Genomic DNA, 25,673 nt, shown 5'->3' on the forward strand with positions numbered 1-25,673 from the left:
CTTATTAAACTAAAAAGCAAAGTACTACCTACAAAAAAAGTACCTAGTTTGACCATATTCTTGTTTTAATTTTTTTCTGATTTTCTCTTTATTTTTAGAGAATAAATTTGTCATTTGGCATAAGAAAGAAAAGTGGAAAGGCTGCCTAATTTTCAAAAACAATAGTACCAGTTGCCAATTATTGAGCATCTATTGTGTACCAGGCACCATATTCACACTTCACACAAATCCATCTTCTCATTTGATCCTCACAACAACCCTGAAAGGTGGGTATTTATTAATATCCTCATTTAATGTATAGCTCAGAAATATCCCTAACCTCACCCAATCGTGGTTAACAAATGTACCACACATTTAGCAATAACCCAAATTTCTAAGCTCTAAGCAACCCACCCAGTGCTTAACTGGCAGTAAATCTGGTCTTTCAACCAGGTCCCCTGCCCAGTTCTCAAGAATAACTAGAATGACCACTCTTACTCTGCTACCCAAGGACTGCTGCCCTCTTCCAGGCTGCTGAACTTTTCATCTGTTGCCAGCCCGCTCTCCTCTCCAGGGGGTCAGAGTAGCTGGCAAAGACCTTCAAACGTTCCTGGGCTTGAGTCCAGTAGTCCAGAAACAAAAGCCCTCTAGGGGGCAGTGTAGATTAACACCTTGGCCCAACCTAACCAAGGTAACCTCTGACCGCTTAAAATTCTGTTCTATATGAAGGACAAAGCTTCAGACTCAAAGAAGTAAAATGGTCAAGCTTGCCTGATCAGTCAGCAGCAAGTCAGCATGTCTTCTGACTTCAAGACAGTAAAGGCTCTCTCCCCTCTTGTTAGACTATCTTTCCTGACCATCCATCAGACTGAAGAGAAAAGCACACAGCAAGAAGCAATTAAATAAATATGTGTGTGGCAACCATCCGTGCCAGGCCCCAACCCATGAATTGAGCAAAAGAGGAAGGACAGCAGATGAAGGAAGAAATGTTCTTTGGGGAGAGCCAGGTGTAAGTTAAAGCAGAGAAGAGACTGCGAATCTAGGTGGTTTTGCTGATGATAGACCATGAGTTCCATGCATTGTAACCTATTCAGTCACTCAGGCATCCAGCAAAATGTTCATGCTTGCTGTGGCCTCTGAGTTAGGCACTGAAATAGAGTGGAGAACAAAACAGGCCTGCGTGTTTATGATCTAGTGAGGTGGTGGTAGGGGATGTTAAACAAATATGCTAATACTTACATACATAATCACAGATTTTGCTAAGTACTAGGAAGAAAAAAAGTACAGGCTGCTAGAAGAGAGAAAAGCAAGGGACCTACTTTAAGAGAAGAACCTTGAGGATTGAGGAGCTGGATAGGTAGAAAACAAAGCCCTTGAGGTAAGAAAAAGATTTGAAGGGCTGAAGGAAGGGCCAGTCCACCATGAATGGTTAATACTATCTCTTCATGCCATCTAGGTTTTTTTTTTGTTGTTGTTGTTGTTGTTTTTAAAGATTTTATTTATTTATTCATGAGAGACACACAGAGAGGCAGAGACACAGCAGAGGGAGAAGAAGGCTCCATGCAGGAAGCCCGATATGGGACTTGATCCCAGGACCCCAGGATCATGCCCTGGGCCAAAGGCAGAGAAGCTCAACCACTGAGCCACCCAGACATTCCTCTTCATGCCGTTTAGTATAAATGGCTGGGCATTCCAGGAAGAGGTGACAAATTGGGCAAAGACACAAAGGTAGGAAAACTGTATAAGGGAGGGTGGTGGTAGTGACATGTTTGGGGAGCTGGCAAAGAACTCCGTGCTCTTAGGAACTGCAGGTGGTAAGTGGTTGGATTTATTTTATTTTTTAAAAATTTTAAAAAGATTTTTATTTATTTATTCATGAAAGACACATAGAGAGGCAGAGACACAGGCAGAGGGAGAAACAGGCTCCATTTGGGGAGCGCGACAAGGACTCAATCCCGGGTCTCTAGGATCACACCCTGGGCTGAAGGTGGCGCTAAACCACTGAGCCACCGGGGCTGCCCAAGTGGTTGGATTTTTATTCTATTTGAAGCAAGAAGGGGCTGAGCATGTTTCAGCAATGTTGGTGAATTTAGGGAGATGAATTTCAGGGAGCAAGGGGGATGACCTAGAAGCAGGGATTACTGTTCAGACCCTCTTGCAATAGCCCACGCAAGAGAAAAGTAGGACTTTGTCTAATGGTGGTGGTACAGAAAAGGAACCAATGTAAAATCCTCCAAAAGGAAGAGCAAAAAATTCTCTTGCAAAGAGCAAAGGTTCTCTCCCTGGGAGATCCTCTGGCAGGAAGACTGAAGCAGCATCTGTGAGGTTTTCTAGTTTGCATCTCCTCTGAGGGTTCTCTGCCTTTGGGACCCCCGACCCTTCATCAAAACACAGCAACAAAGCCTCCTAGAACGGAACACTAGGCTCCTGGGAGCCCAGGGCGGTGAGGAGTCCAAAGGAGAGAGATTGGAAAGATGTGGTGACAGTCCTGGGAGCTCAGCATTTAAAGGAGGTTGTGGAGTATAGACCTTGCTTCCTCACCTTGCAGCTACTCTTCCCCTCCCTGCTCTTCTCAGACTTTTAGAGGACATTACGCTGTGTTCTATACATGTTCCCAATCCCAGAGCATGGATAAGTGGGAATCGGCCACAGAAAAGACAGATGGAAGAAAGTTTCCTGAGGACAAATGGATAGGATTTGGAATCAAACCTGATTAGATCTTGAGGAAATGAAAGAGAGAATAGAAGATAATTATAAAGAAGGCTGAGTGTGGAATGGAGTGATTTAAGATCCTCTAGCTCCCTTTACACTGATCCCACCTGCCCTAAGCAACCTTTTGATGCTAATTTTGTTTCCCAAGTTGACTTTTCTGTAGGGATGCCATTATATTTCTTAGGGTGAATTAATAAATTGGGCTCTTGTGACTTAATCACCACCTCGGTGAAATGATAGAGTTGAGTTCTTGAACTTGCGAATCGGAAATTCTAGCCAATCAACACCTTTAATGATCCACAATATAGGTCTGTCCTCTGATCATTTTGTGTCTCACACAATAGTCATGAAAATAGACTGCTTCCATAGTCACTACGTGTGGGAGTCTACAATAAGGGAAGCTAAAGTTATTCTCTGAGACTCAACCTCATATAAACGGTAATAAAATTTATTGAGCACTTAGTATGTGCCCAGCCCTCTTCTGGGCACTTTAACAATCCCCCTCTCTCTTTTTAAATTTTGTTTTATTTTTATCCTTTAAGAGGTGGGGAGGGGAGGGTGAAGGAGAATATTAAGAAGGCTCCACATCCAGTGCAGAGCCCAACACGGGTTCAATCTCACAACCCTGAGATCATGACCTGAGCCAAAATCAAGAGTTGGATGTTTAACCACCTGAGCCACTCAGGTACCCCTAATGATAGGTCTTTATTTATTTTTTTTAAGAATTTATTTATTTATTTATTCATGAGAGACACAGAGAGAGGCAGAGAGACAGGCAGAAGGAGAAGCAGGCTCCCTATGAGGAGCCCGATGTGGGACTTGATCCTAGGACCCTGGGATCATGACCCAAGCTGAAGGCAGATGCTCGACCACTGAGCCACTCAGGCATCCCCCCCCTGTTTTTTTTTTAATGGTATCTCTTTAGATACATTCTAATATTATGTCTATCCTAAGATAAATAACCTGAGACTCAAAGAAATTAAATGATCTAAAGGCATACAACTAATATGCAGTGGGGCTGGGATCCAAACTCGGCAAACTTAACTCCAGAACCCTCTGCTTTTCACCTATTTGGAAAAGAAGTTACCACTACTGTGGTAGATGTTCACATGTTTTTTGAATCTGAAAAGATGAATCTGCAAAATGAAACTACCTTAAATCATCACTTGTAAATGTATTGCTGATGGTGTATTGAGAAATACCCAGCTTCAAAATCTTAAAAAAAAAAAAAAAAAGCATTAAGGATGCCTGGGTGGCTCAGCAGTTGAGCCTCTGCCTTTGGCTCAGGGCGTGATCCTGGAGTTCCAGAATTGGATCGAGTCCCACATCAGGCTCCCTGCAGGGAACCTGCTTCTCCCTCTGCCTGTGTCTGCCTTTCTCTGTGTCTTTCATGAATAAATTAATAAAATCTTAAAAAAAAAAAGATAGAGAAATACCAGCTTCATCAAGGAGAACTGAGAGTATCTGTAGAACTAGAATATGACTCTCGAAAGTTGAAGGTAAGTTAACTGTAGTGTAACTTCTGGGAAGAAAACAATACAAAACACAGGGACATCCTTTATTCATGACTTTTTGTTTTGTTTTCAGTAGGCTCCACAACCAATATGGGCCTTGAGCTCATGACCCTGAGATCAGGAGTCACATGCTTTACTGGCTGAGCCAGCCAGGCACCCCCATTTAATGACCTATTTCTGCACTTAGAACAGTACCTGAAACATAGCAGACCGGCCACGAGTATTTGTTAAACAAATGAAGAATGCCACTCAACACTGCCCTCAGTCTTCGCACACACATATGGTAAGTATTCTTTTCTTTCTCACTCTGAAACAACTCTATCTCTAAAGTTTCTTCTCTCTTCCAATGTTCAACACTGCCTCTCCCCACCTCCTTCCTTACTGTCATGTCAGCTCAACACTTTATCTCATACTTCATGGAGGAAGAAGCACTCAGGAAGCGACTCCAGAGTCTCTCGTTGCCACATTTACACACTTCCCCGCATCGACACCCATATTCAGCAGCTTCCCTCCTGTCAAAGTAGAAATGTGTCTCTAATTTCTACCCTAGACCAAACCTTTCCCTGTTATCTGGATGCCATCTCTTCTTGCCTTCTCAAGGACTTTTCTCTTGCAGTTTGTCCTCTTTTCTACATCACACTTTTTTTCCTGTTTTCTTGTACCATTTCCATATGCATACAACCATTCTGCTTTGAAGTAAGATAAGAATATCCTTATCTTCAAGAATTCCTTCCAAAATCTCACATCCCCTTATAGCACAGCCCCATTTTTATGTTCTTTCACAACCCCCCCCCAAAAAAAACCAAAAAAAAACCTTCTCCAAAGTATAAACTTCCTCCCCTTCCCATCCTACCTTTTTTACTTCCTTACCTCCAGTTAATTCTTCAACTCTCTCCAACAAGCTTCCATACCAGAGATCCACAGACACTTCTCTAGTCAAGGCTATTGACAATACCTATGACGTCATATCAAATGGTCACTTTTCTGTCCTCATCTTACCCAAACTCTTGTTAGCAGCCTGCATAACTAACTGCTCTCTTCCTGCCACTTTCTTCTTTTGTCTTCAGGAATATTCCACCTTTCTGATTTACCCTCCACCTCTTTGGTAGCTCCTTCTCAACATTTTTACTAGTTAGATACTAGTCTTGTGTGTCAATATTGAGTGATCCTGGACCCTCCTCCTTTTTTATGTTTGAGGATTAGAAGATCTAACAAAATACGATCTACATTCCCCCATAGCAATAATTGGCTGGAGCTGAGTACCTGCTGCCTGGGTCATTTTTTTTTTTAAGATTTTATTTATTTATTCATGAGAATACACAGAGAGGAGAGAGAGAGAGAGGCAGAGACACAGGCAGAGGGAGAAGCAGGCTCCACGCAGGGAGCCCGACGTGGGACTCGATCCCAGGTCTCCAGGATCATGCCCTGGGCTGAAGGTGGCACTAAACCTCTGACCCACCCGGGCTGCCCTGCCTGGGTCATTTCTTAATCAGTTTGCTATTTCAAACATCTGATATCCAGCCTGTTTCACTCATTTAGGTTATTTGCCAAAGGTTTATAGGAATATGAGTTTTGTGACCCTTGATTCCCACTTTCCCTAGGAGAGATCCTCCAATTCCATTTATTTTTTAAAAGATTTTATTTATTTATTCATGAGGGAAACACAGAGAGAGGCAGAGACATAGGCAGAGGGAAAAGCAGGCTCCCTGAAGGGATCCCAACACAGGACTTGATCCTGGGACCCTTGGATCAGGCCCTGAGCCAAAGGCAGGTGCTCAAACGCTGAGCCACCCAGGTGTCCCTCCTTCAATTCCATTTAAACACTATAAGCTTTTAAAGCTTCTTCTTTCATTTAACAAGTTGATTGCCCACAATATGCCAGGACCTAATTGTACCAGAGACACTAGGGTTACAGCACTGATAAAGCAAGTCATCCTACTTTCAAAGACCCTACCTACTGTTATACATCAGTTTTATTTCAATCAGGAAAAAAAAAAAAAACTTGGGGCATCTGGGTGGCTCAGTGTTTGAGCATCTGCCTTTGGCTCAGGTCAGGGTCTCAGGGTCCTGGGATAGAGCCCCATCTTGGGCTTTCTGCTCATCAGGGAGCCTGCTTCTCCCTCTCCCTCAGCCTGCCACTCTGTCTGCTTGTTCTCTCTCTCTCTCTCTCTGTCAAATAAATAAATAATAATCTTGAAAAAAGAAAAGAAAAATAATAAGGTAAAGCCAATTAATATGAAAATATTACAGAAGAGCAAGGGGATAGAGAAAGCTATTTCAGATAGGGTCATGAGAAAATGTCTCTGAGGTGATACTTGAACTTGAATAAAATGAGAAAAGAAAGCTTTGCGCAGTGGCAGTATCGTAGCCAATGAGGTTTATCCGAGGCGTGATTATTGCTAATTGAAAATGAGAAAAGTAAAAGTACATCAGAGAAAGGAAACAGTAGGTATGAAAGTCATGGGCCTTATTTAAGCATGCTAAGGCCACTGTGTTTAGAGCCACAATGGAGCAAATGAGATGAAGTGATGGGGAAGTGAATGTGGAGAGGTAGCAGGGCCCAATAAGGTAGGACTTTGTGGGCTCTGGTAAGGATGATGGGAAGCCCCTGGAATATTTTGAGCACAGGGATGCAATATGAATTATGCCTTACAAGTATTAATGTGGCTATGATATAGAGAATTGACTGTAGAAGGACAAGAATAGAAACAGCTAGCTTACCAGAAGGTTTATTACCTATATTTAGATGGGGTGGGGGGACACGATATTAGTGAAGAGGCCTAGGGGGTATTGCTGAGGAGGTAAGAATGGATTAGATTTGAGAATATATTTTCAGTTTATTTTTTTAAAAGATTTTATTTATTCATGAGAGACACACACAGAGAGAGAGGCAGAGACACAGGCAGAGGGAGAAGCAGGCTCCGTGCAGGGAGCCCGACGTGGGACTCGATCCCAAGTCTCCAGGATCAGGCCCTAGGCTGAAGGCCAGCATTGAACTGCTGAGCCACCTGGGCTGCCCATATTTTCAGTTTAGAGCTTGGATTAGACATGGAGTGTGAGATAGAGAATGGAGATGAGCATGACTCCAAAGTCTTTGGCTTAATTAGCTGAATGAATACACGGTGGTTTACTGGGAAAGGGAAAGTTTGGGGGGCATATTTTGTGTGAGATGCCTGCTAGATATGCAGAGGAGGCAGGAGGCAGAGTCTGGATGTCAGGACAGTGGTGATAGTTAGGTTCATTCTTATTATTTGTAGGGTCAATAGATTTATTGATATCTATTGATGATATAAAGAATCTCTCAACCCATGTTATGAGTAGACAAATATACATATGACCATAAAATTTAGGGGTCAAAAGAATTGTTTAGTATTGCAAAAATTTTCTTCAGTCACTATGGGAAATTGTGCTAATTCATTAATTGTTTCCAAACTATGAATTAGAATGTGAAAGGCAATTTTAAAAAAGGGACATTCACTACTACTGGGAAATAATACTTGGTTATGCAAGAATATGTTGCATTTGTGCTATCTAAGAGGAAGACTATGACAAGTTAATCTGTGTTTTCTTATCTAAGTACTTCTGCTGTTCAAATTCTCTTAGCACTGCAAAGCAGTGCCTGTTTCTCTTAAGTGGCTCCACCTAAAACTGTAAAACTTAGGATGCAGTTGCCTTTCAGTTTTTTGTTTTTTTTTTTTAAAGATTGTATTTATTTGAGAGGGAGAGAGGGAGAGAGCACGAGTGGAGGGAGGAGCAGAGGGAGAGGGAGAAGCCAACTCACTGCTGAGCAAGGAGCCCAACCTTAGGACCCTGGGCTTATGACCTGAGTCGAAGGCAAACGCTTAACCTACTGAGTCACTGAGGAGCTCCTCAGTTTTTTATATCATGAAAAAATACACATAAAATTCACTATTTAACCTTTTTTTTTTTTTTAAAGATTTTATTTATTTATTCATGAGAGACATACAGAGAGAGAGGCAGACACAGGCAGAGGGAGAAGCAGGCTCCATGCAGGGAGCCCGACATAGGACTCGATCCTGTGTCTCCAGGATCAGGCCCTGGGCCGAAGTCAGCGCTAAACCGCTGAGCCCCCGGGCTGCCCTATTTAACCATTTTTTAAAAAGATCTATTTCTTTATTTGATGGGGGGAGGGGCAGAGGGAGAGAGAAACCCAACCCAACTCCACACTGAGCACTGAGCCGGATGCAGGGCTTGATCTCATGACCCTGATCTCAGGACCTGAGAGGAAATCAAGAGTCAGATGCTTAATGGACTATACCACCCAGGCACCCACCATTCAATCATTTTAAATATATGGTTCTGTGGCATTAAGTATACTCACATTGGGGATGCCTTGGTGGCTCAGGGGTTGAGCATCTGTCTTCAGCCTAGGTGTGGTTCTGGGGGCCTGGGATCGAGTTCCACATTGAGCTCCTTGATGGGGAGCCTGCTTCTCCCTCTGCCAATGTCTCTGTCTCTCATGAATAAATAAATCTTAAAAAGAAAAGTATACTTACATTGTTGTACCACCATCACCACCATCTATCTCCAGAGCTTTTTTATCTTCCTAAATTGAAACTCAGTACCTATTAAATACCAACTCCCTATTGTTATTTCCCCCAGCCCCTTGCAACCACTGTTATTTTTGTCTCTGATTTTAAATCCTTTAGGTACCTCACACAGGTAGTAGCACAGTGTAGTTGTCTCTGATTTACATATTTCACTTAGTATAATGTATTCGAGATTCATCTATTGTGTAGCATGTGTCCTAATTTCTTTCCTTTTTAAGGCAAAGTAATCTTCCATTATATGTATATACCACATTTTGCTGATCCATTCATCTCTCAACGAATGCTTGGGTTGCTTCCACCTTTTGGTGATTATAAATAATACTGTTTTTATTTAAGATTTTATTTATTTATTCATGAAAGACACAGAAAGAGAGAGGCAAAGACATAGGCAGAGGGAGAAGCAGGCACCATGCAGGGAGCCCGATGTGGGACTTGATCCCAGGACTCCAGGATCAGGCCCTGAGCCAAAGGCAGACACTCAACTGCTGAGCCACCCAGGCGTCCCTAAATAATACTGTTGTAAACATGGGTATACAAATATCTGCTCAAGTCCTTGCTTTCAATTCTTTTGGTGCCTTTTAGTTAAGGAGGACATAGAGCAAAAGATATGGGAAAGAGGTTCTTGAGTTTGAATAGTGGTAGTTACAAAAGCAAATATTTAGGGTTGTTCTTTGTGGTGAGTGCTAGATCTTGAAAGAAACTTGTGTTATTTAATATAGCTATAGTGTGTGTGTGTGTGTGTGTGTGTGTGTGTGTACAGAGAGAGATTTTTGCCAGGACAGGGTATCTTTGCATTGTATTAATGGGATTAATGGGCATAAGTACGTAAATGGTATTAGAACTGGGTGAGTATAGCAGTAAGTGTAGATAGAAAAGAGGTTGGGGCACCTGGGGAGCTCAGTCAGTTAGTGTGTGACTCAATTTCAGCTCAGATCATGATCTCAGGGTTGTGGGATCGAGCCCCGAGTTGAGCTCTGTGCTCAGCATGGAGTCTGGTTGTCCCTGTCCCTCTGCTCTTCTCCCTGCTCATGTTCTCTCTCTCTCTCTCTCTCTCTCTCTCACAAATAAATAAAATCTTAAAAAAAAAAAGAAAGGTTGAAGGGCTGTGCTTGAGACGTTTAGAAGTCAGAAAAAGAAGGGAGAGCAAGAAAATAAACCAAGAAGAAACACCAGGAGAGTATGGAGAGTTGGAAGCCAAGTGATATCCAATGTTGAGGAATGATCCACAAGCTAGAACACTGTCAAGGGACTAGATAAAGGACTGATAATTTGACATTTGATACAACAAAAGTGGAAATTACTGGCAACATTAAAAAAAAAAAAGCAGTTTCAGTTAGAAGCGAGGATGAAAGCCTGGCTGAAAAGTGTTCAAGACAGAATGAGAAGAAAGTGCAAACAGAGGGTTTGGCCAGCTCTTATAGGAGTTTTTCTATAAGAAAGAGCAGAGAAACAGGGCGGAAACTAGAGGAGGATGTGGGGAGTCAAAGAAGTGTTGTGGTTTTTCTCCCTTGTTGTTGTCTTATAGCAGGGATATCACAACTGATGGCTCTGCATCTAGAGCCCTGCCCTCCCTGAAGTTCCAAAGACATACTTCCAAGTGCATCCATTTGGATGTCTCATAGGAAAATTAAAATTAACCTGTCCCAAGCAGAACTCTTGGTTCTCTCTCCCCTTCTTCCCAATCTGTTCTTTCCTAAGTCTTCATTTTTCTCAGCATCATTGCCAACCATTCATCCCAAAAGCCATGCAGTGATTTCAGATTCCTCTCTTTCCCTCACTCCTCATAACCAGTGCACCAGCCTGTTGGTTCTGCCCCCAAAATATATCCTTAATCTATTTACTATTGGGACTGCTACAATAGCTTCATTCTTGCCTCCTACCACCTAATTCTGTGTGTGGTGGCATCAAGAGTGTAAATCAGATGATATCATATGACCACTTAACACTTTCCAGGGGTTACCTGTCACACTTTAAAAGATTTACTTATTTGAGGGAAAGAGAGCATGAGTTGGGGGTAGGGCAGAGGGAGAGGGAGAGGGAGACAGAGAACCTCCAGCAGATTTCCTGCTGAGCGTGGGGCCAGAGGTGACGCTAGATCTCACAACCTGAGATCATGACCTGAACCAAAATCTAGAGTCAGATGCTTAACTGACTGAGCCACTGAGGCACCCCTACCTATCCTATCACCCCTAAAATCCCCACTGCCTACCTTGAACTATAAAATCCTATATTATCTTGTCCCTTTCTCCTCCAACCTCATCTCTACCACCTTCCCTGTCTCTCATTACATTACAGATACATTGACCCTCTCCCCACCCTACTCAATCCTGCCTTTTTTATTTTTTATTTTTTTATTTTTTTTTTAAATTTTTTTAATTTTTTATTTATTTATGATAGTCACAGAGAGAGAGAGAGAGGCAGAGACACAGGCGGAGGGAGAAGCAGGCTCCATGCACCGGGAGCCTGATGTGGGATTCGATCCCGGGTCTCCAGGATCGCGCCCTGGGCCAAAGGCAGGCGCCAAACAGCTGCGCCACCCAGGGATCCCTCCTGCCTTTTTTAAAACCTAATTATTTATATTCTAAAGATACAAAAAAAGTACAGAGAATATTATAGAAAATCATGTGTCCACTACTTGGATCTAACACATTAATATCTAGTCACATTTGTCCATTAAAATACCATTGTTCTCGGGGATCCCTGGGTGGCTCAGCAGTTTGGCGCCTGCCTTTGGCCCAGGGCGCGATCCTGGAGTCCCCGGGTGGAGTCCCGTGTTGGGCTCCTGGCATGGAGCCTGCTTCTCCCTCCCCCTGTGTCTCTGCCTCTCTGTCTATCATAAATAAATAAATAAATAAATAAATAAATAAATAAACAAATCTTAAAAAAAATAAAATACCATTGTTCTCTTAATCTCTATTACCTGGGAAAATGCTCAGCACAAAATAGGTGCTAATCAATCAATGTTGACGTTCACTATGCTAATCAATGTTCACTATGCTAATATCTGAAATTTTCATTCATTCATTTACTGGCTATATACCTCCGTGTGTGAATATACCATAATTTATTTATCCATCTCTCCACTTTTGAACATTTAGGCTGTTTCTGATATTTTATCCTTATAATAGTATTGCAATGAACATCAGCAACATAGTGGTTAAGAGGTCAGATACTTTTTTTTAAAGATTTTATCTATTTATTTATTCATGGAGACAGAGAGAGGCAGAGACACAAGTAGAGGGAGAAGCAGGCTGCATGCAGGGAGTCCGATGCGGGACTCGATTCCGGGACTCCGGGATCACACCCTGAGCCGAAGTCAGGAGCTAAACTACTGAGCCACCCAGTGATACCCAAGAGGTCGGATTTTGGGGGTGTCTGGGTGACTTAGTCGGTTTAATGTTAGACTCTTGATTTCAGTTCAGGTCATGATCTCGTGGTTGTGAGATCAATCTAGTCTGGCTTAGCGCCAGAGAGATTCTCTCTCTTCCTCTGACCCTGCCCCAATCTATTAAAAAAAAAAAGAGGTCAGATTTTGGAGTAGACTATTTGGGATTGAATTCTGGACACCATAATTTATTAGTTCTGTTACTTTGGTCAAGTTATTTAAATTCTCTGTGTCTGTTTCCTGAATTATAAAATGAAAGTAATAACAGTAACTTCCATAGTATTGTTAGTAGGATTAAATGAGTTGAAATATGTAAGGAACCTTAAAAAGTGCCTGACACATATCAAATTTCAACAAACATCAACTCTTATTATTAGGAATTGCTGAGTCACAGGACATAAGTATCTTCAATTTTATTAAATATTATACATTCTTCTAGGTGATGTACCAATAAACGCCTCTACCGGCAATATATAAATTCCATATTCCTAAATCCTAAAACATGGCACTAATTTAAAACTTCTGCCAATCGAATGAGTATTAAATTATATCTACATATATCTCAAGTTTACTTATTTAATTTCTACACCCAACATGGGGCTGGAACTGGCCACCCCCTACATCAAACACCACATGCTTTTCTGACTAAGCCAGCCAGGTGCCCCATTGTTTTTTGTTTTTTTTTTTTTTTTTTTTAATTTTTTTTTTTAATTTTTATTTATTTATGATAGTCACAGAGAGAGAGAGAGAGAGAGGCATAGACACAGGCAGAGGGAGAAGCAGGCTCCATGCACCGGGAGCCTGACGTGGGATTCGATCCTGGGTCTCCAGGATCGCGCCCTGGGCCAAAGGCAGGCGCCAAACCGCGGCGCCACTCAGGGATCCCTGCCCCATTGTTTTAATTTGTACTTTGATAGTTACAGCGAAGCTAAACATCTTTTCATGGGTTTATTGGCCGTTCGTGTTTTTTTGTGGAGTTGGTTGTTTTTGGTGATTTTTTTTTTTTTTTTTTTTTTTTTTGGTGAGCTAGCTCTGCATATCCTTTATTTACTTTTATACTGTATTGAACGCTTTTATCCTTTCGATTTTGGTTCGGAATGTGTTCGGAAACATATATTTTGATGGTTTTGTTTATCTGAATACCACCTAGTTTTTGGCTGGTCTTTGTGTTGCACCTTTTAAAATATATCTTGGTAGACAATCAACACATTTTGGTGCAGTCAAATCTAACAGTATTTTCCCACATGGTTTGTGCTTTCTGGATCCTATTTAAGAAATTCTTCCTTATTCTAGTACCAGAAAGCTATCTTCCCCGAAAAAAAAATATTTCGAGCCTTTCATCCATCTGGGATTTATCTTGGGATATGGTTTAAAGTAGAAATCTAATTTTTATTTGTTTCCTATCGGGAGAAAAAAAAATTTCAGCACCACTTCTTGAAGAGTTCATCCTTGCCCTACCGATTCGTAATGCCCACCGTTACAAAGCACCTTCCCACGGAGCAGGTCTTCATTTCCGCTTCCCAACCTGTGCTTCTGTTCTTTCTACTGGGGGATGCGTTCCTGTCGCGCTTCCGATCGCAGCTCAAGCGTCAGCCCCCTCATACCTAGGTTTTGTCTACAGGTACGTCAGGCTCCTGTAGTCCGCGACTCCAGAGTCCGGGAGGCTGAGGCAGGTAGGAGCACAGGGGCAGGTATCCTCCAGGCTGTTGCCAGGGCGGCCGTCGGGAAGGCCGCCGAGAGGAGGAGCGCCCTGAGCCTCAATGACGCAATCGGGCCGGCGCCCGCGTCGCCAAGGACTGCGTCACTACGTGCGGTCGGCCGGGGGCGGGGCCAGGGCTGAATCACGTGGCTTGGTTGCCTACGCGCTGCTGGGCCGTGGGAAGATGGCGGACGGAAAGGGAGACGCCGCCGTCGCCGCCGGGGCCGGGGCTGAGGCTCCGGCGGGAAAGGGAGTCGCAGACGGACCCGAGACTGAGTCCATGGCTCGGGGTCATCGCCCTGCTTCTCCGGCGCCGGGAGCCCCGGGACTGCGACCGTGTCTGTGGCAGCTGGAGACAGAGCTGAGGGAGCAGGAGGTGTCGGAGGTCTCATCTTTGAACTACTGCCGGAGCTTCTGCCAGGTGAGGGGCTGACTGGGGGGCTGAGGGCGGCGGGGCGGGGAGGCCTGGGGGAGAGGCCCCGGATCCGTTGCCGCAGCCGGGGCCGGACTGAAAGGCGCCACCTCCGTGTCTCGCCGCGCCCCCGGGGCCGGGCAGGCCCAGCTCGGGAAGCTCGACCGCTGGCCCCCCTTCTCTACTGCCCGACTTTGGCCACCGCCTGGGCGGGTTGCGCTGGGCCAGACTGAGAGCCTGGAGGGCGCCGGCGGCTCCCGGGAAGGGCCGTGCCCTGTCGCCGTTGCCTGTCCCCCTGCCGGGTGGCTGGATCGCCATTGCCTTCTGAGAGATTGATTGCTCGTTCCTGCTGGGAGAGCCTTTTTTTTCTTTTTCTTTTTCTTTTTCTTTTCTTTTCTTTTCTTTTTTCTTTTCTTTCTTTCTTTATTTTCTTTCTTTCTTTCTTTTTTTCTTTTTTCTTTTTTCTTTTTTCTTTTCTTTTTCTTGAGTGCAGATCCCCAAACTGGAAAACCTGGGTTTTCCTGAAAAAATCCGGAGATATGCGTTGGGGCCAGAGACTTCTCTTTGGAGTCAACGTCATCTGGGCCCCTAAAAGGTCTGACAGTTGGCTTTGAAAGGCGTCTAGGGCTTTCTCACTAGGGATTGCGTAGCCCATTGGTTGTTTGGTTTTGTCTTTTTTCTTATTTTATTTTATTTTTTCGAGGGCGGGGGGAAGACTGTTAAGCTGTTCTTTTTGCCTCTTCTGTATTCCTCTGAGGATTGTGCTACCAGGAATGAGGCTAGCGAGCCTTGTAGTGGCTATTAACGGTCTTTGAGTAGAAGAGGATTGAGGAAGATGTGGAGTGTGGTCTCAGTGGTCCCTCTTGGCAGTGGTGTCACCATTTCCATGCTACGGTGGGTTCCTAACCTGTGGTTACATATTTATTGGTATGTTTAGTTTAGTCTCCATGGTTACCTCGAGATTTTTTTTTTCTCTCTCTCTGAATTTAAAGATATGCCATTATTGCTTATACTTCGACTGTTCGTTCTATCAGGTTTCAGGGCCAACCCTCTGCTCCTCACCTGGTGTATCTTAGAGAATGCAAAATAATAGTAGTATGTTGGTACTTGGACTCTTGATGAGTAGTTGTGTGCGCCGAATAAATTGCAGTGTTCCAAAGTTGTAATTTTAGGGGACAATTTGCTCTGTTGGTCCAGTGGAAAATAAAAAAGTAGACCTGCTTGATTGCTTTTCTTCCTCTCCTTGCTGAGCCAGAGACACCTCATCTCTTCAAATGGAATTTTGTCCATGCTAATCTTTTCTACACATTGTATTATTACAGTTTTTGTGTCTACACCCCGCAGCATTTCCCTACTAGGAAGCGTTGAGGTGTAATTATCCTTTGCTTCTTGGCTCTTAAAGAACATTTGTACTTAGTGCACACGTTTATTCTACAAACTTCTATTGACTGCATTGGATGGTGCCAGGCACTTTATCAAGTGCTAAGGAAATAAGACGCCCTTACCTGTGATGAGCTTACAGTTTGGAGGACATGGTAGACATAACAGTATCTCCAAAAACAGTTTTGGTAATGACTGAGATGGAGGTGTTGTAGAGACATTGGGGAGGGGAAAGCCATCATGGGACATCCTAATGGGAACAGCAATTACTAGTAAAAATAAATTAAAACTTTAACTGTGGATTGTACCTAGAAGTAACTAACTAGGAGAGGCTACTTTAGATAGGGTGGTCTAGCAAGGCCCTATGGCTGAAAGGTTAAAAATGAGTCATGGGAATGTTGGGGGAGGAGAGGGGAGCATTTCAGTGCCAAGGGTAGAGATGATGAGAAGGATTCAAGCTTTGGGAGAATGGGGAGCTAATTGGACGAGGAGGAGGAGTGAGGAGGAGGACAGGAGAAGAAATGTGGGTTTGGTGGAAGCCTTCTAAGCTTGTGTTTTCATCTTAGATAAAAGAATGGCTGTAACTAGTCAGATTGAAGCTTCTTAGAGGGTACTATATATATATATATATATATATATATATATATATATATATATATATATATTTATGCCTAGTGCTTGCACTTCTCATCTCATTTTAACTGAATGTTTTAATGTCTTGAGTCTTGGTGACACCTAGAAATGTAAGGACAAAGAAGAATTTAAAAAGGAAAGTACTTTTTGTAATCTGTCTTTTCTGTGAGATTTTCTTTTCGCCTGAATTTTTTTCAAAAATATTTTTTTTGGACTAGTAAATGAAATAAGATGTTCCTGTGATGACAATATGTTATAATAGGAAGCACATTGGATTGGGAGCAAGTTGCCCCAGTTGTGACTCTACTACTTATTAGCTAATAACCTTGGGTAAATTGTGCTTGTAGAATTTATTTTGTTTTCTGGCTTTTATTTCCTTATAATGCTTTATATAAACAGTAGAATAGAAAGTTTATATACAATTCTTCACAGTATTTTTGTCACTTTTTTTCCAGTAGCCCAGATAAAATCAGGGTATCCTGTTCACCAAATACAGAAAAAAATTCCTAATTTTATGATGGAGGAACAACTTCGCCATTCAAATTTGGTTGAATAGCTCTTGGTTTCACATTTGAAAGGCAGAATAAGATTTATTCATCCACTCACTATATGCCTGACATTGCACTAAGCGCTGGTGATGGAACATGCCCTCTAGGAACACTTAATATGTAAAGATAAGTAACCTGACTTGTACTCTCTGGGATATTGAACTGCCACAGAAGTGTTTTTATCAGGTATTTAGTTTTTTTGTTTTTAGATTTTGTTTATTTATTTGAAAGAGAGAGGGAGTGCGAGCACAAGCAGGTGGAGGGGCAAAGAGAGAGTGATAAACAGACTCCCTGCTGAGCAGGGAGCCTGACTTGGGGCTCCATCCCAGAACCCAAGGATCATGCCCAGAGCCAAAGGCAGATGCTTAACCAACTGAGCCACCCAGGCGCCCCATCAGGTATTTAGTTAAGAAGTGTTGTTCTAGAGACTTAGATTATACCAAGTAGACAGGCTGGGACCATATTCTCTCCAGCTCTTGCAGTATGGCTCTATCTTTGGAATTGCACCAAGTCAAGAAATAAACTAACATATGAAAGGATAGAGAAGCTTGTCTCATTCTGGGCATGTTTTCAATTTTGAGAAGTTTGTGAAGATGATAAAAATGAAACTTCAGAAGTAATAGTTACTAAGAAAATGATACTTAGATCAACTTGTATTCAGTGAACATTTGTATTCAGTATTCAGTGACTATGGGATGTGGCTTTTCCCTCCTTTCCCTCAATTCCTCTTCTGAAAACATTGTCTTCCAAACCGTGTGGATAAGATTAACTCCAGAAGACATTTCTTCTTTGTTTTTTTGAAAAATTGATGGTATCCTCTCAAGTTTTTGCTATATTTTGGGAATCATGATTTCTGAAGTTTTACAACTGGTAGTTTTCTTTGCAATACAAATTTTGAAGGCTTTTATTTTATTTTTATTTTTATTTTTTGAAGGCTTTTAAAGTAACATTAACAAACTTTAAATTATTGGGTAATGATTATACTTTGAGAATACCAAAGTAGTTTTATGAGTAAAACTTGTTTATATGAAACACTTTTAGGTTCTAGACTAATAGTGCCTTTAGATTTTTCAATGGTAAAATAAATAATTATGGCATATATTTAAGTTTCTCCTAGATTAGTGATTGAATACAAAGGATCTAAGCAGATGGGCATACTGGCTTCATCATTTAAACTAGAAATATAACTTTGGAATGTACTTTCCTTTAACCCTTAGTTTTCTCATTGGCAAATGGAATACTAATAGTACTTACTATTTCCATGTGAATGTATTATTGTATGGACTAAATAATCTGTAAAAAAAAAAAAAAAAAAGTGTTCCCAGAATTGTCTGAGTTACCCAAATTTCTTAGCCTTAGAATAAAAAGTCTTCACCACCTTACCGCTAGTTTACTTATCAGCTCCTACCTTAGCCAATCCTGTCACATAATCCTACTCTTATTTAGGAGTACTATACTTGGAGTTCTTGAACCAAATGTGATCTCAGTTACCCCTGTGATTAAATTTTTGCCTGTACATTTCCAAGCGCATTATTTTGGGTAAGGTGATCTTAATTTTCACTTAATTCTTCAAGATCCAAGACACATATTAAGCTATCAGTAAATATTTACCAAATGATTGATCTCCAAAAGGATAGAATTCCTACTTTTACGAGATCTCAGGTCATTAAGCATTATTTCCCTTTCATTGTCCTTTTCTCTCATTTTCATTTATGTATGTACGTATGTATGCATGTATATATGTGAGAGAGAGCAAGCGAGGGAGCACGCCGGTGCACAAGCACAGAGTGAGAGGGAGAAGCAGACTCCCTGCTGAGCAGAGAGCCTGATGCAAGGGTTCAGTCCCAGGATCTTGGGGTCACGACCTGACCTGAGCTGAAGGCAGACACTCAACTGACTGAGTCACCTAGGCTCCCCTCTCAATTTCTCTATGGCAAATTTTCCTTGTCTAGGGCCCACTGCAAACACCGCCTCCCCTGTGAAGCCTTCTCTGAATTCACTAGATAGATTTCCTCCTAAATGTTTGTATTCTTTTGACACTTTGAACATACCTATGCTTTTAATTCTTGTTTTTCTTGCTGTCACTGTTTTAGTTCAGGCTTCATAATGTCCTATTGCAGCAATGTCTTCACTAATCTCTTGCTCTCTGACTGGATTTATCTACAGTCCATTTTGGTATTCTAAATTATAAATATAATCTCATTAGTCATTTTATTTCTTAAAATTCTTAAATGATTTCTTACCCCAAAGACAAGATAAAATTCAGACTTATTAACCTAGCCTGGGAGACAAAGCCTCTTAGAATCTGGATACTGCCTCCCCTTTTCCCAGCTCCTAGCTCCCAGCTTTCCAGCTTCTTTTTTGATAGGTGAGTGTGTGGGGGTCTACCTTCATTACAGTATCCATCTCAGTCTGCTTGATTAACCTCAGGGTCCTTCCTTCTCCATCTGCCTGTTTACCCTTTAAGACCAGGTTCACATATTAGAGTATTTCTTTTTTTTTTTTTTTTTTTAATTTACTTATGATAGTCACAGAGAGAGAGAGAGAGAGAGAGGCAGAGACACAGGCAGAGGGAGAAGCAGGCCCCATGCACCGGGAGCCCGATGTGGGATTCGATCCCGGGTCTCCAGGATCGCGCTCCGGGCCAAAGGCAGGCGCCAAACCGCTGCACCACCCAGGGATCCCTATTAGAGTATTTCAGAAGTGTTTTCTGATGTTAGCAGACAGAATGAGGTGATTCTTTCACTTAAGGTCCTCTAGTAGCATCTTTTACGCAAGTTTGGTACTTGAAGAGTTGTTTCTATGTTTGTCTCTTGTATTGACTAGTAAACCAACATGAGCAGGGGTCTTGTTTAGTCTTTTTTGTATGCTTGGTACCTAGCAATTAATATAATGCCTGGCAAACAAAACTAATTTGTTGAATGAATTATAATGTAGAACTTCATGATACTCTCAAGAGGTGAGTACTTCAAAAGGAACACTTGTTGTAAAATCTGATATGTTAAAAAGCAACTTTATCATAAGAAATAACTGTAAAGGAATAGGATAGGACACTGCTAATTTTTTTAGAGATATAACATGTCAACTTAGCCTAAATTAATATAATATTGTACAGATTTACATGTGTGGAATGAGGAGTAATGTTGTTGAAGGGAGAAAATTGGAGGCATTATATTATTGAGGAAGAGTTAGCAGCCTAATAAGACAACAGTTTGGGGATGCCTGGATGTCTCAGCGATTGAGTATCTGCCTTCGGCTCAGGATGTGATCCTCAGGTCCGGGGATCAACTCCTGCATCGGGCTCCCTGAGGAGAGCCTACTTCTCCCTTTGCTTATGTCTCTGCCTCTGTGTCTCTGAGGAATAAATAAATAAAATCTTAAAAAAAAAAAAAAGACAGTAGTTTGAAGATGTTGAGATGGAGAGGATCGGTCTTCCTGACTCCTTGAGATTGGTGGCCATGAAACCTCTTGAGCTCTTGAATTCTTTATTTTATTTTATTTTATTTTATTTTATTTTATTTTATTTTATTTGAATTCTTTATTTTAAAGGATTTTTAATACTTTATCTTTTCTTTTTTGTGATTCCTTCTCTTGGGGAGATATCTAAATAGAAACTAGATGACAGGCAGTTATAATGGCAAAAGCTAGCATTGCACTACATATGATCAAAATGTAATTATAAATGTGACTTGTGAAGCAATGGGAACTTTGGATGCTGTCATTTAGTTGGTACCAGCCAGTCTCTTTTATATTAGTAGTTTCTTTTTTTTTTTTTTTAAGATATTATTTATTTATTCATGAGAGAGAGAGAGAGAGAGGCAGAGACACAGGCAAAGGGAGAAGCAGGCTCCACGCAGGGAGCCTGACGTGGGGGACTCGATCCTGGGTCTCCAGGATCAGGCCCTGAGCTGAAGGCGGTGCTAAACCGCTGAGCCACCCGGGCTGCCCTATATTAGTAGTTTCTGTGTCTACCTATGGATCACACTCTTCCCAACAATGTTAATAAGTCTAATAGAAAACATTTATTTCAAGCCTACAGAGGCATTGGTAAACTAAAGTGTGCTTTTGTTTTCACTTAGTTCCAAACACCTGTTACCTCTCCAGGAGGCCTTCCCTTGACTGTCTTTATTTAAAACAACGCTTCTTCATCTTCCATCTCCTTAACACTGCTTTCCATTTCTTTAAGTCACCGACTATTATCTGATGTCTATGAGAAATATATCTATTTGTCTCTATCTGCATCTGTAATGTAAGTATCATGAGAGTGTTGACTATTTTGTTTACCCAGTGCCTAGAAATGTCCCTGTCACTTAATGGGTACTCAGTCAATATTTGTTGATCTTTTATCTCCTCCCTTTCTTAAATCACAGACTAGACCTTGAGAGTAGCAATTCTTACCTATGTTTATTAAGAAATAGTGACATTTTTTGGTCAGCGAGTTTGCTGCTTCCCAGCAGGGATCCGGTCTTATTGTTCTTTGTATCTTGATTACTAAAGAGTAGAACTTAATTTTATTTATGCTTTTTAAGAATTTCTTTGGTTGTCCATATTCCACAATATTTAAAGTAAAGATTTTTTTATAACAGGGTTTGCTTAGCCAGATTGAAACATTTATTTTGGATATGATTGACATCAAACTGGAAAAGTTGAACATAGATAAGGGATTGAGCAAGATGGTGTAAAATATACAGATTCCTAAAATTTTCATTACTCACTAAAGCCAACATAAATTGTTATATGAAAATTAGAGGGACTATTTATTTACTTAGCAATCCTTTTTTATGTGCCAAGCACTCAGGTAGATGGTGTTATTTTCATTTAACAGCTAGAAAACTGAGGCTCAGGGAAATTAAGTAACTTTCCCAGGGTCACACAACTAGCAAGCTGTGGGTCTTCAGACTCCTAAGTCCATGCTCTTTTTCCTATATCAGCATTCCTAAACTGTTTTGTTCCATGAGTTATATGTATTAGTAAGTACTTCTTGAACTAAGGATTCTATGCTCCTGTAAATTAGGATAATGTTGGGATAAATTTTTTTTAAATGTGTCTTCTTGTATATTTTGAGATGCATTGTGAGTCTCCTAGAGAGACATTAAGTGTTGTGCAACATTTGCCAAACAGCAGGTCCAGAACCTTTCGCCATGTTCTAAACCTGGTATCACCCCCAAATCACATGTTTGTTTGTTTTTTCATTCTAGTAAAGCGAATCACTGGGGAAGAGTGGATTGCTTTGTGTCTGCATACTACTGAATTTTGATTCCCCAGTTTCAGCCTAAAACATGACTGTGAGCTTTTTATGAAAAGAATTCCCCTCCAAAGTTTTTGCAGGTTTTGAATTATACTTACTGTCCCATATGAAAAATATTTCAATGTATTGTGATTTTTTTTGGAAATTGAGATTGAATTCTATTTCAGACATATCTTGAGTTCAAGGTTATTCACTTAGTTTTACCTGTATTTTTGCAATATAGCTAGCTTGGGAACTACGAATATTTGTCTGTTTCTTCTCACTTTTGGGCCGTCTGAATTCTTTAATATTTTTTTAATGCCTTGTCCTTTTTGGGGAACTCTATTAGCTTATGTGCTCACATTTGATTACATAGTATTTTTACTCCCAAGGAAATAGACTGAGTGTCACATTAGCCAACCAATAATGCCTCTTTAATATGGACACATGTAGGAATTATTACCAGATATGATAGATTAAATGGCCTAGCTTAGAAATTGCATTTTTTTGATATATGGTTGTATAAAATAGGCGTATTTTTAATTTTGGTTTCATTTTCTTTAATTGCTTTTTAAATATATGTACTTGAAATACATAAGGTATCTTAAAATAATAAAACTAAATATATACATTTAAAAATTTTTGTGACTCGTACCTAATATGTACTCATTCTAAAAGCTTACAACAAGATGTATAGATGCAGAAAGTGAAACCACCATGTATTCCCACTGTTAATAGCTTGGTGTATAACTGTGATATTTGGAAAAATATGTATACAGTATGTGTGTATAATATAAGTATTACATAAATTTAAAAATTTAAAAATTTGAGTATAGTTGACACAAAATGTTACGTTAGTTTCAGATGTACAACATAGTGATTCAGTTTCTCTGTATGTTATGCTATGCTCACCACAATTGTAGCTACCATTTGTCACCATACAAGCTATTACAGTGTCACTGACTATATTCCCTGTGTTGTGCCTTTTATTCTTGTGACTTACCGTTCTGTAACTGGAAGCCTGTATCTTCTACTCACCCTCACCCGTTTTTTCCATCATGCTATCCCCCCTTCCCTCTGGCAGCCATCTGCTTGTTCTTTGTATTTATGGATCTGATTCTGCTTTTTATTTGTTTTGTTTTTTAGAATCCACATATGAGTGAAATCCTATGGTATTTGTGTTTCTCAGTCTCTATTTCACTTATTAGCATAGTACCTTCTAGGTCCAACCATGTTGTTGCAGATAGCAAGCGCTTATCTCTTTTTATAGCTGTGTAATATTCCATTATATGGATAGATATGCATTTGTCTGTTAATGGACACTTTTTTATATAAAATCTTTTTTTTTAAGATTTTATTTATTCATGAGAGACACACAGAGAGAAGCAGAGACACAGGCAGAGGGAGAAGCAGGCTCCATGCAGGGAGCCCAATGTGGGATCCCGGAACTCCAGGATCACACTCTGAGCCAAAGGCAGACACTCAACTGCTGAGCCACCCAGGCGTCCCTGTTAATGGACACTTAAGTTGCTTCTATATATTGGTTATTGTAAATAATGCTGCAATAAGCATAGGGGTGTGTTTATCTTTTTGAGTTTGTGTTTTTGTTCTCTTTGGGTAAATACCCAGAAGTGGAATTATTGGGTGTTACGTATTTCTCTTTTTACTTTTTTTCCCCCTATTTTCCTCCATACTGTTTTCTACAATATGGGAAAAAATTGGTTGTGCCAATTTGCATTATCACTGTGTACAAGTGTTTCTGTTTTTCCACATCCTCACCAACACTTATTTCTTGTCTTTTTTATTTTAGCCATTTTAATAGATGTAAAGTGATACCTCCTTGTGATTTCGATTTGTTTTCCTTGATTAGAGCTGTTGAGCAATTTTTCATGTGTCTGACCATCTGTATGTTTTCTTTGGAGAAATGTCTCTTCAGGTCCTCTACCCATTTTTTAATTACATCGTTTGTTTTTTTGATGTTGAGTTGTCTAAGTTCTTTATATATTTGGAATATTAACCCCGTATCAGATCATCATTTGCATATATCTTCTCCCATTCAGTAGGTTGTCTTTTTATTTTGTTGATTTTTTCCTTTGCAGTGTAAAAGGATGTAGTACCAGTAGTTGATTTTTGCTTTCATTTCCCTTGCCGTAAGAGATATATGTAGAAAAATGTTGGTATGGCAGGTGTTAGAGAAATTAACGCCTGTGTTTTTTTCTAGGATTGTTATGGTTTCAGGCCTCATATTTAGGTCCTTAATCCATTTTGAGTTTATTTTTGTGTATAATGTTAAAGAGTGATCCGTTTTCATTCTTTTATATACAGCTGTCCAGTTTTCCCAGCACCGTTTATTGAAGAGACTGTCTGGGGATCCCTGGGTGGCTCAGCGGTTTAGCACCTGCCTTTGGCCCAGGTGATCCTGGAGTCCCGGGATCGAGTCCTGCGTCAGGCTCCCGGCATGGAGCCTGCTTCTCCCTCCTTCTGTGTCTCTGCCTCTCTCTCACTCTCTATCATCAATCAATCAATCAGTCTTTAAAAAAAAAAAAAAGAGACTGTCTTTTCCCTATTGCATATTCCTGCCCCCCTTCATCATAGATTACTTGGCCACGTAAATGTGGGTTTATTTCTGGGCTCTTTATTCTGTTCCATTCATCTACATGTCTATATTTGTGCCAGCAGCATACTGTTTTGATTACTACAGCTTTGTAGTATATCTTGAAATCTGGAATTACAGTATCTCCAGCTTTGTTTTTCTTTCTCAAGATTGCTTAAATATTGGAATTTTTAATAATCCAAGCAATTCATGAATACATTCTAATTTTAAAAATTAGAACAATGTAAAAGAAGAGAGAATAAAAGATGAAAACTGTCACATATACCCTTATACTTCAGTTCTGTATAATTATTTAGGTTATTTAGGTTAATGGTTTTCTTAGGTTAACAGTTTGGGAATGTATACTTACAGAATTTTTCTATGTATGTACATGTTTTTAGAAAAATAGGGTCACTTATATATTAAAGCTTAATATACCAAAGATATCTTTCTTGTGGAAAACACATGTTTACTACTTTGAAAAAATAACTGCATAGTATTTCATTGAAAATTGCTTTTATTTTAAATTCTGCAGGTAGCACAACCTTCAACACTGAACTAAAAATTTTTAACTCGTAAAAGCCGTGCTCAATATGTATAATGTTATAGGAAGGCTTACGGAAAAAAGTAAAAGCTCTCTTTTGCCCTCAGTCCCTCCAGTCAGTCCCCAGAAGGGTTAAGTAAATCTTTTGTGTATTCTTAAAAACTCAGTTCTGAAATTTGATTTTAATTTATTGAGAACTGTTTTCTATATGAAAACATGTTGAGCATGTACCATAATTAAACCACCGTCTTCTTCATTATCATAAGTAAAGTTGTAGTGAGTGTCCTTAAACATTAAGAACTGGTTATTTATACCTATAGCATAAATTCTTGGAATTGAAGTTACTGTATTAAATAGAATGTTTATTTTAAATTTTGCTGGATACTGGCCTATAAAATGTTTGTTTGTTTTTAAAAACTATTTATTTATTTATTTATTTATTTATTTATTTAATTTATTTATTTATGATAGACATG

General features: G+C 40.4%; 1 protein-coding gene and 1 non-coding gene across 2 annotated transcripts in view; both read left to right on the plus strand.

The window, feature by feature from the left end:
* Window positions 1–6,547: 6,547 nt before the first annotated feature.
* On the plus strand, window positions 6,548–6,681 carry LOC121481719. Its single transcript, XR_005985381.1, has one exon. It is a non-coding gene; the product is annotated as a U4 spliceosomal RNA (small nuclear RNA).
* A 7,316-nt stretch (window positions 6,682–13,997) lies between these two features.
* RLF (RLF zinc finger) overlaps window positions 13,998–25,673 on the plus strand; it is a 95,299-nt gene continuing 83,623 nt past the window's right edge. The window contains exon 1 of the mRNA XM_041738445.1: window positions 13,998–14,281. Within this exon, the coding sequence (XP_041594379.1) occupies window positions 14,045–14,281 (237 nt within the window). The 5' untranslated portion in view covers window positions 13,998–14,044. The remainder of the gene's footprint in view (window positions 14,282–25,673) is intronic.

This window comes from Vulpes lagopus, chromosome 23 (genome assembly GCF_018345385.1).
Source record: "Vulpes lagopus strain Blue_001 chromosome 23, ASM1834538v1, whole genome shotgun sequence".
Classification (NCBI taxonomy): domain Eukaryota; kingdom Metazoa; phylum Chordata; class Mammalia; order Carnivora; family Canidae; genus Vulpes; species Vulpes lagopus.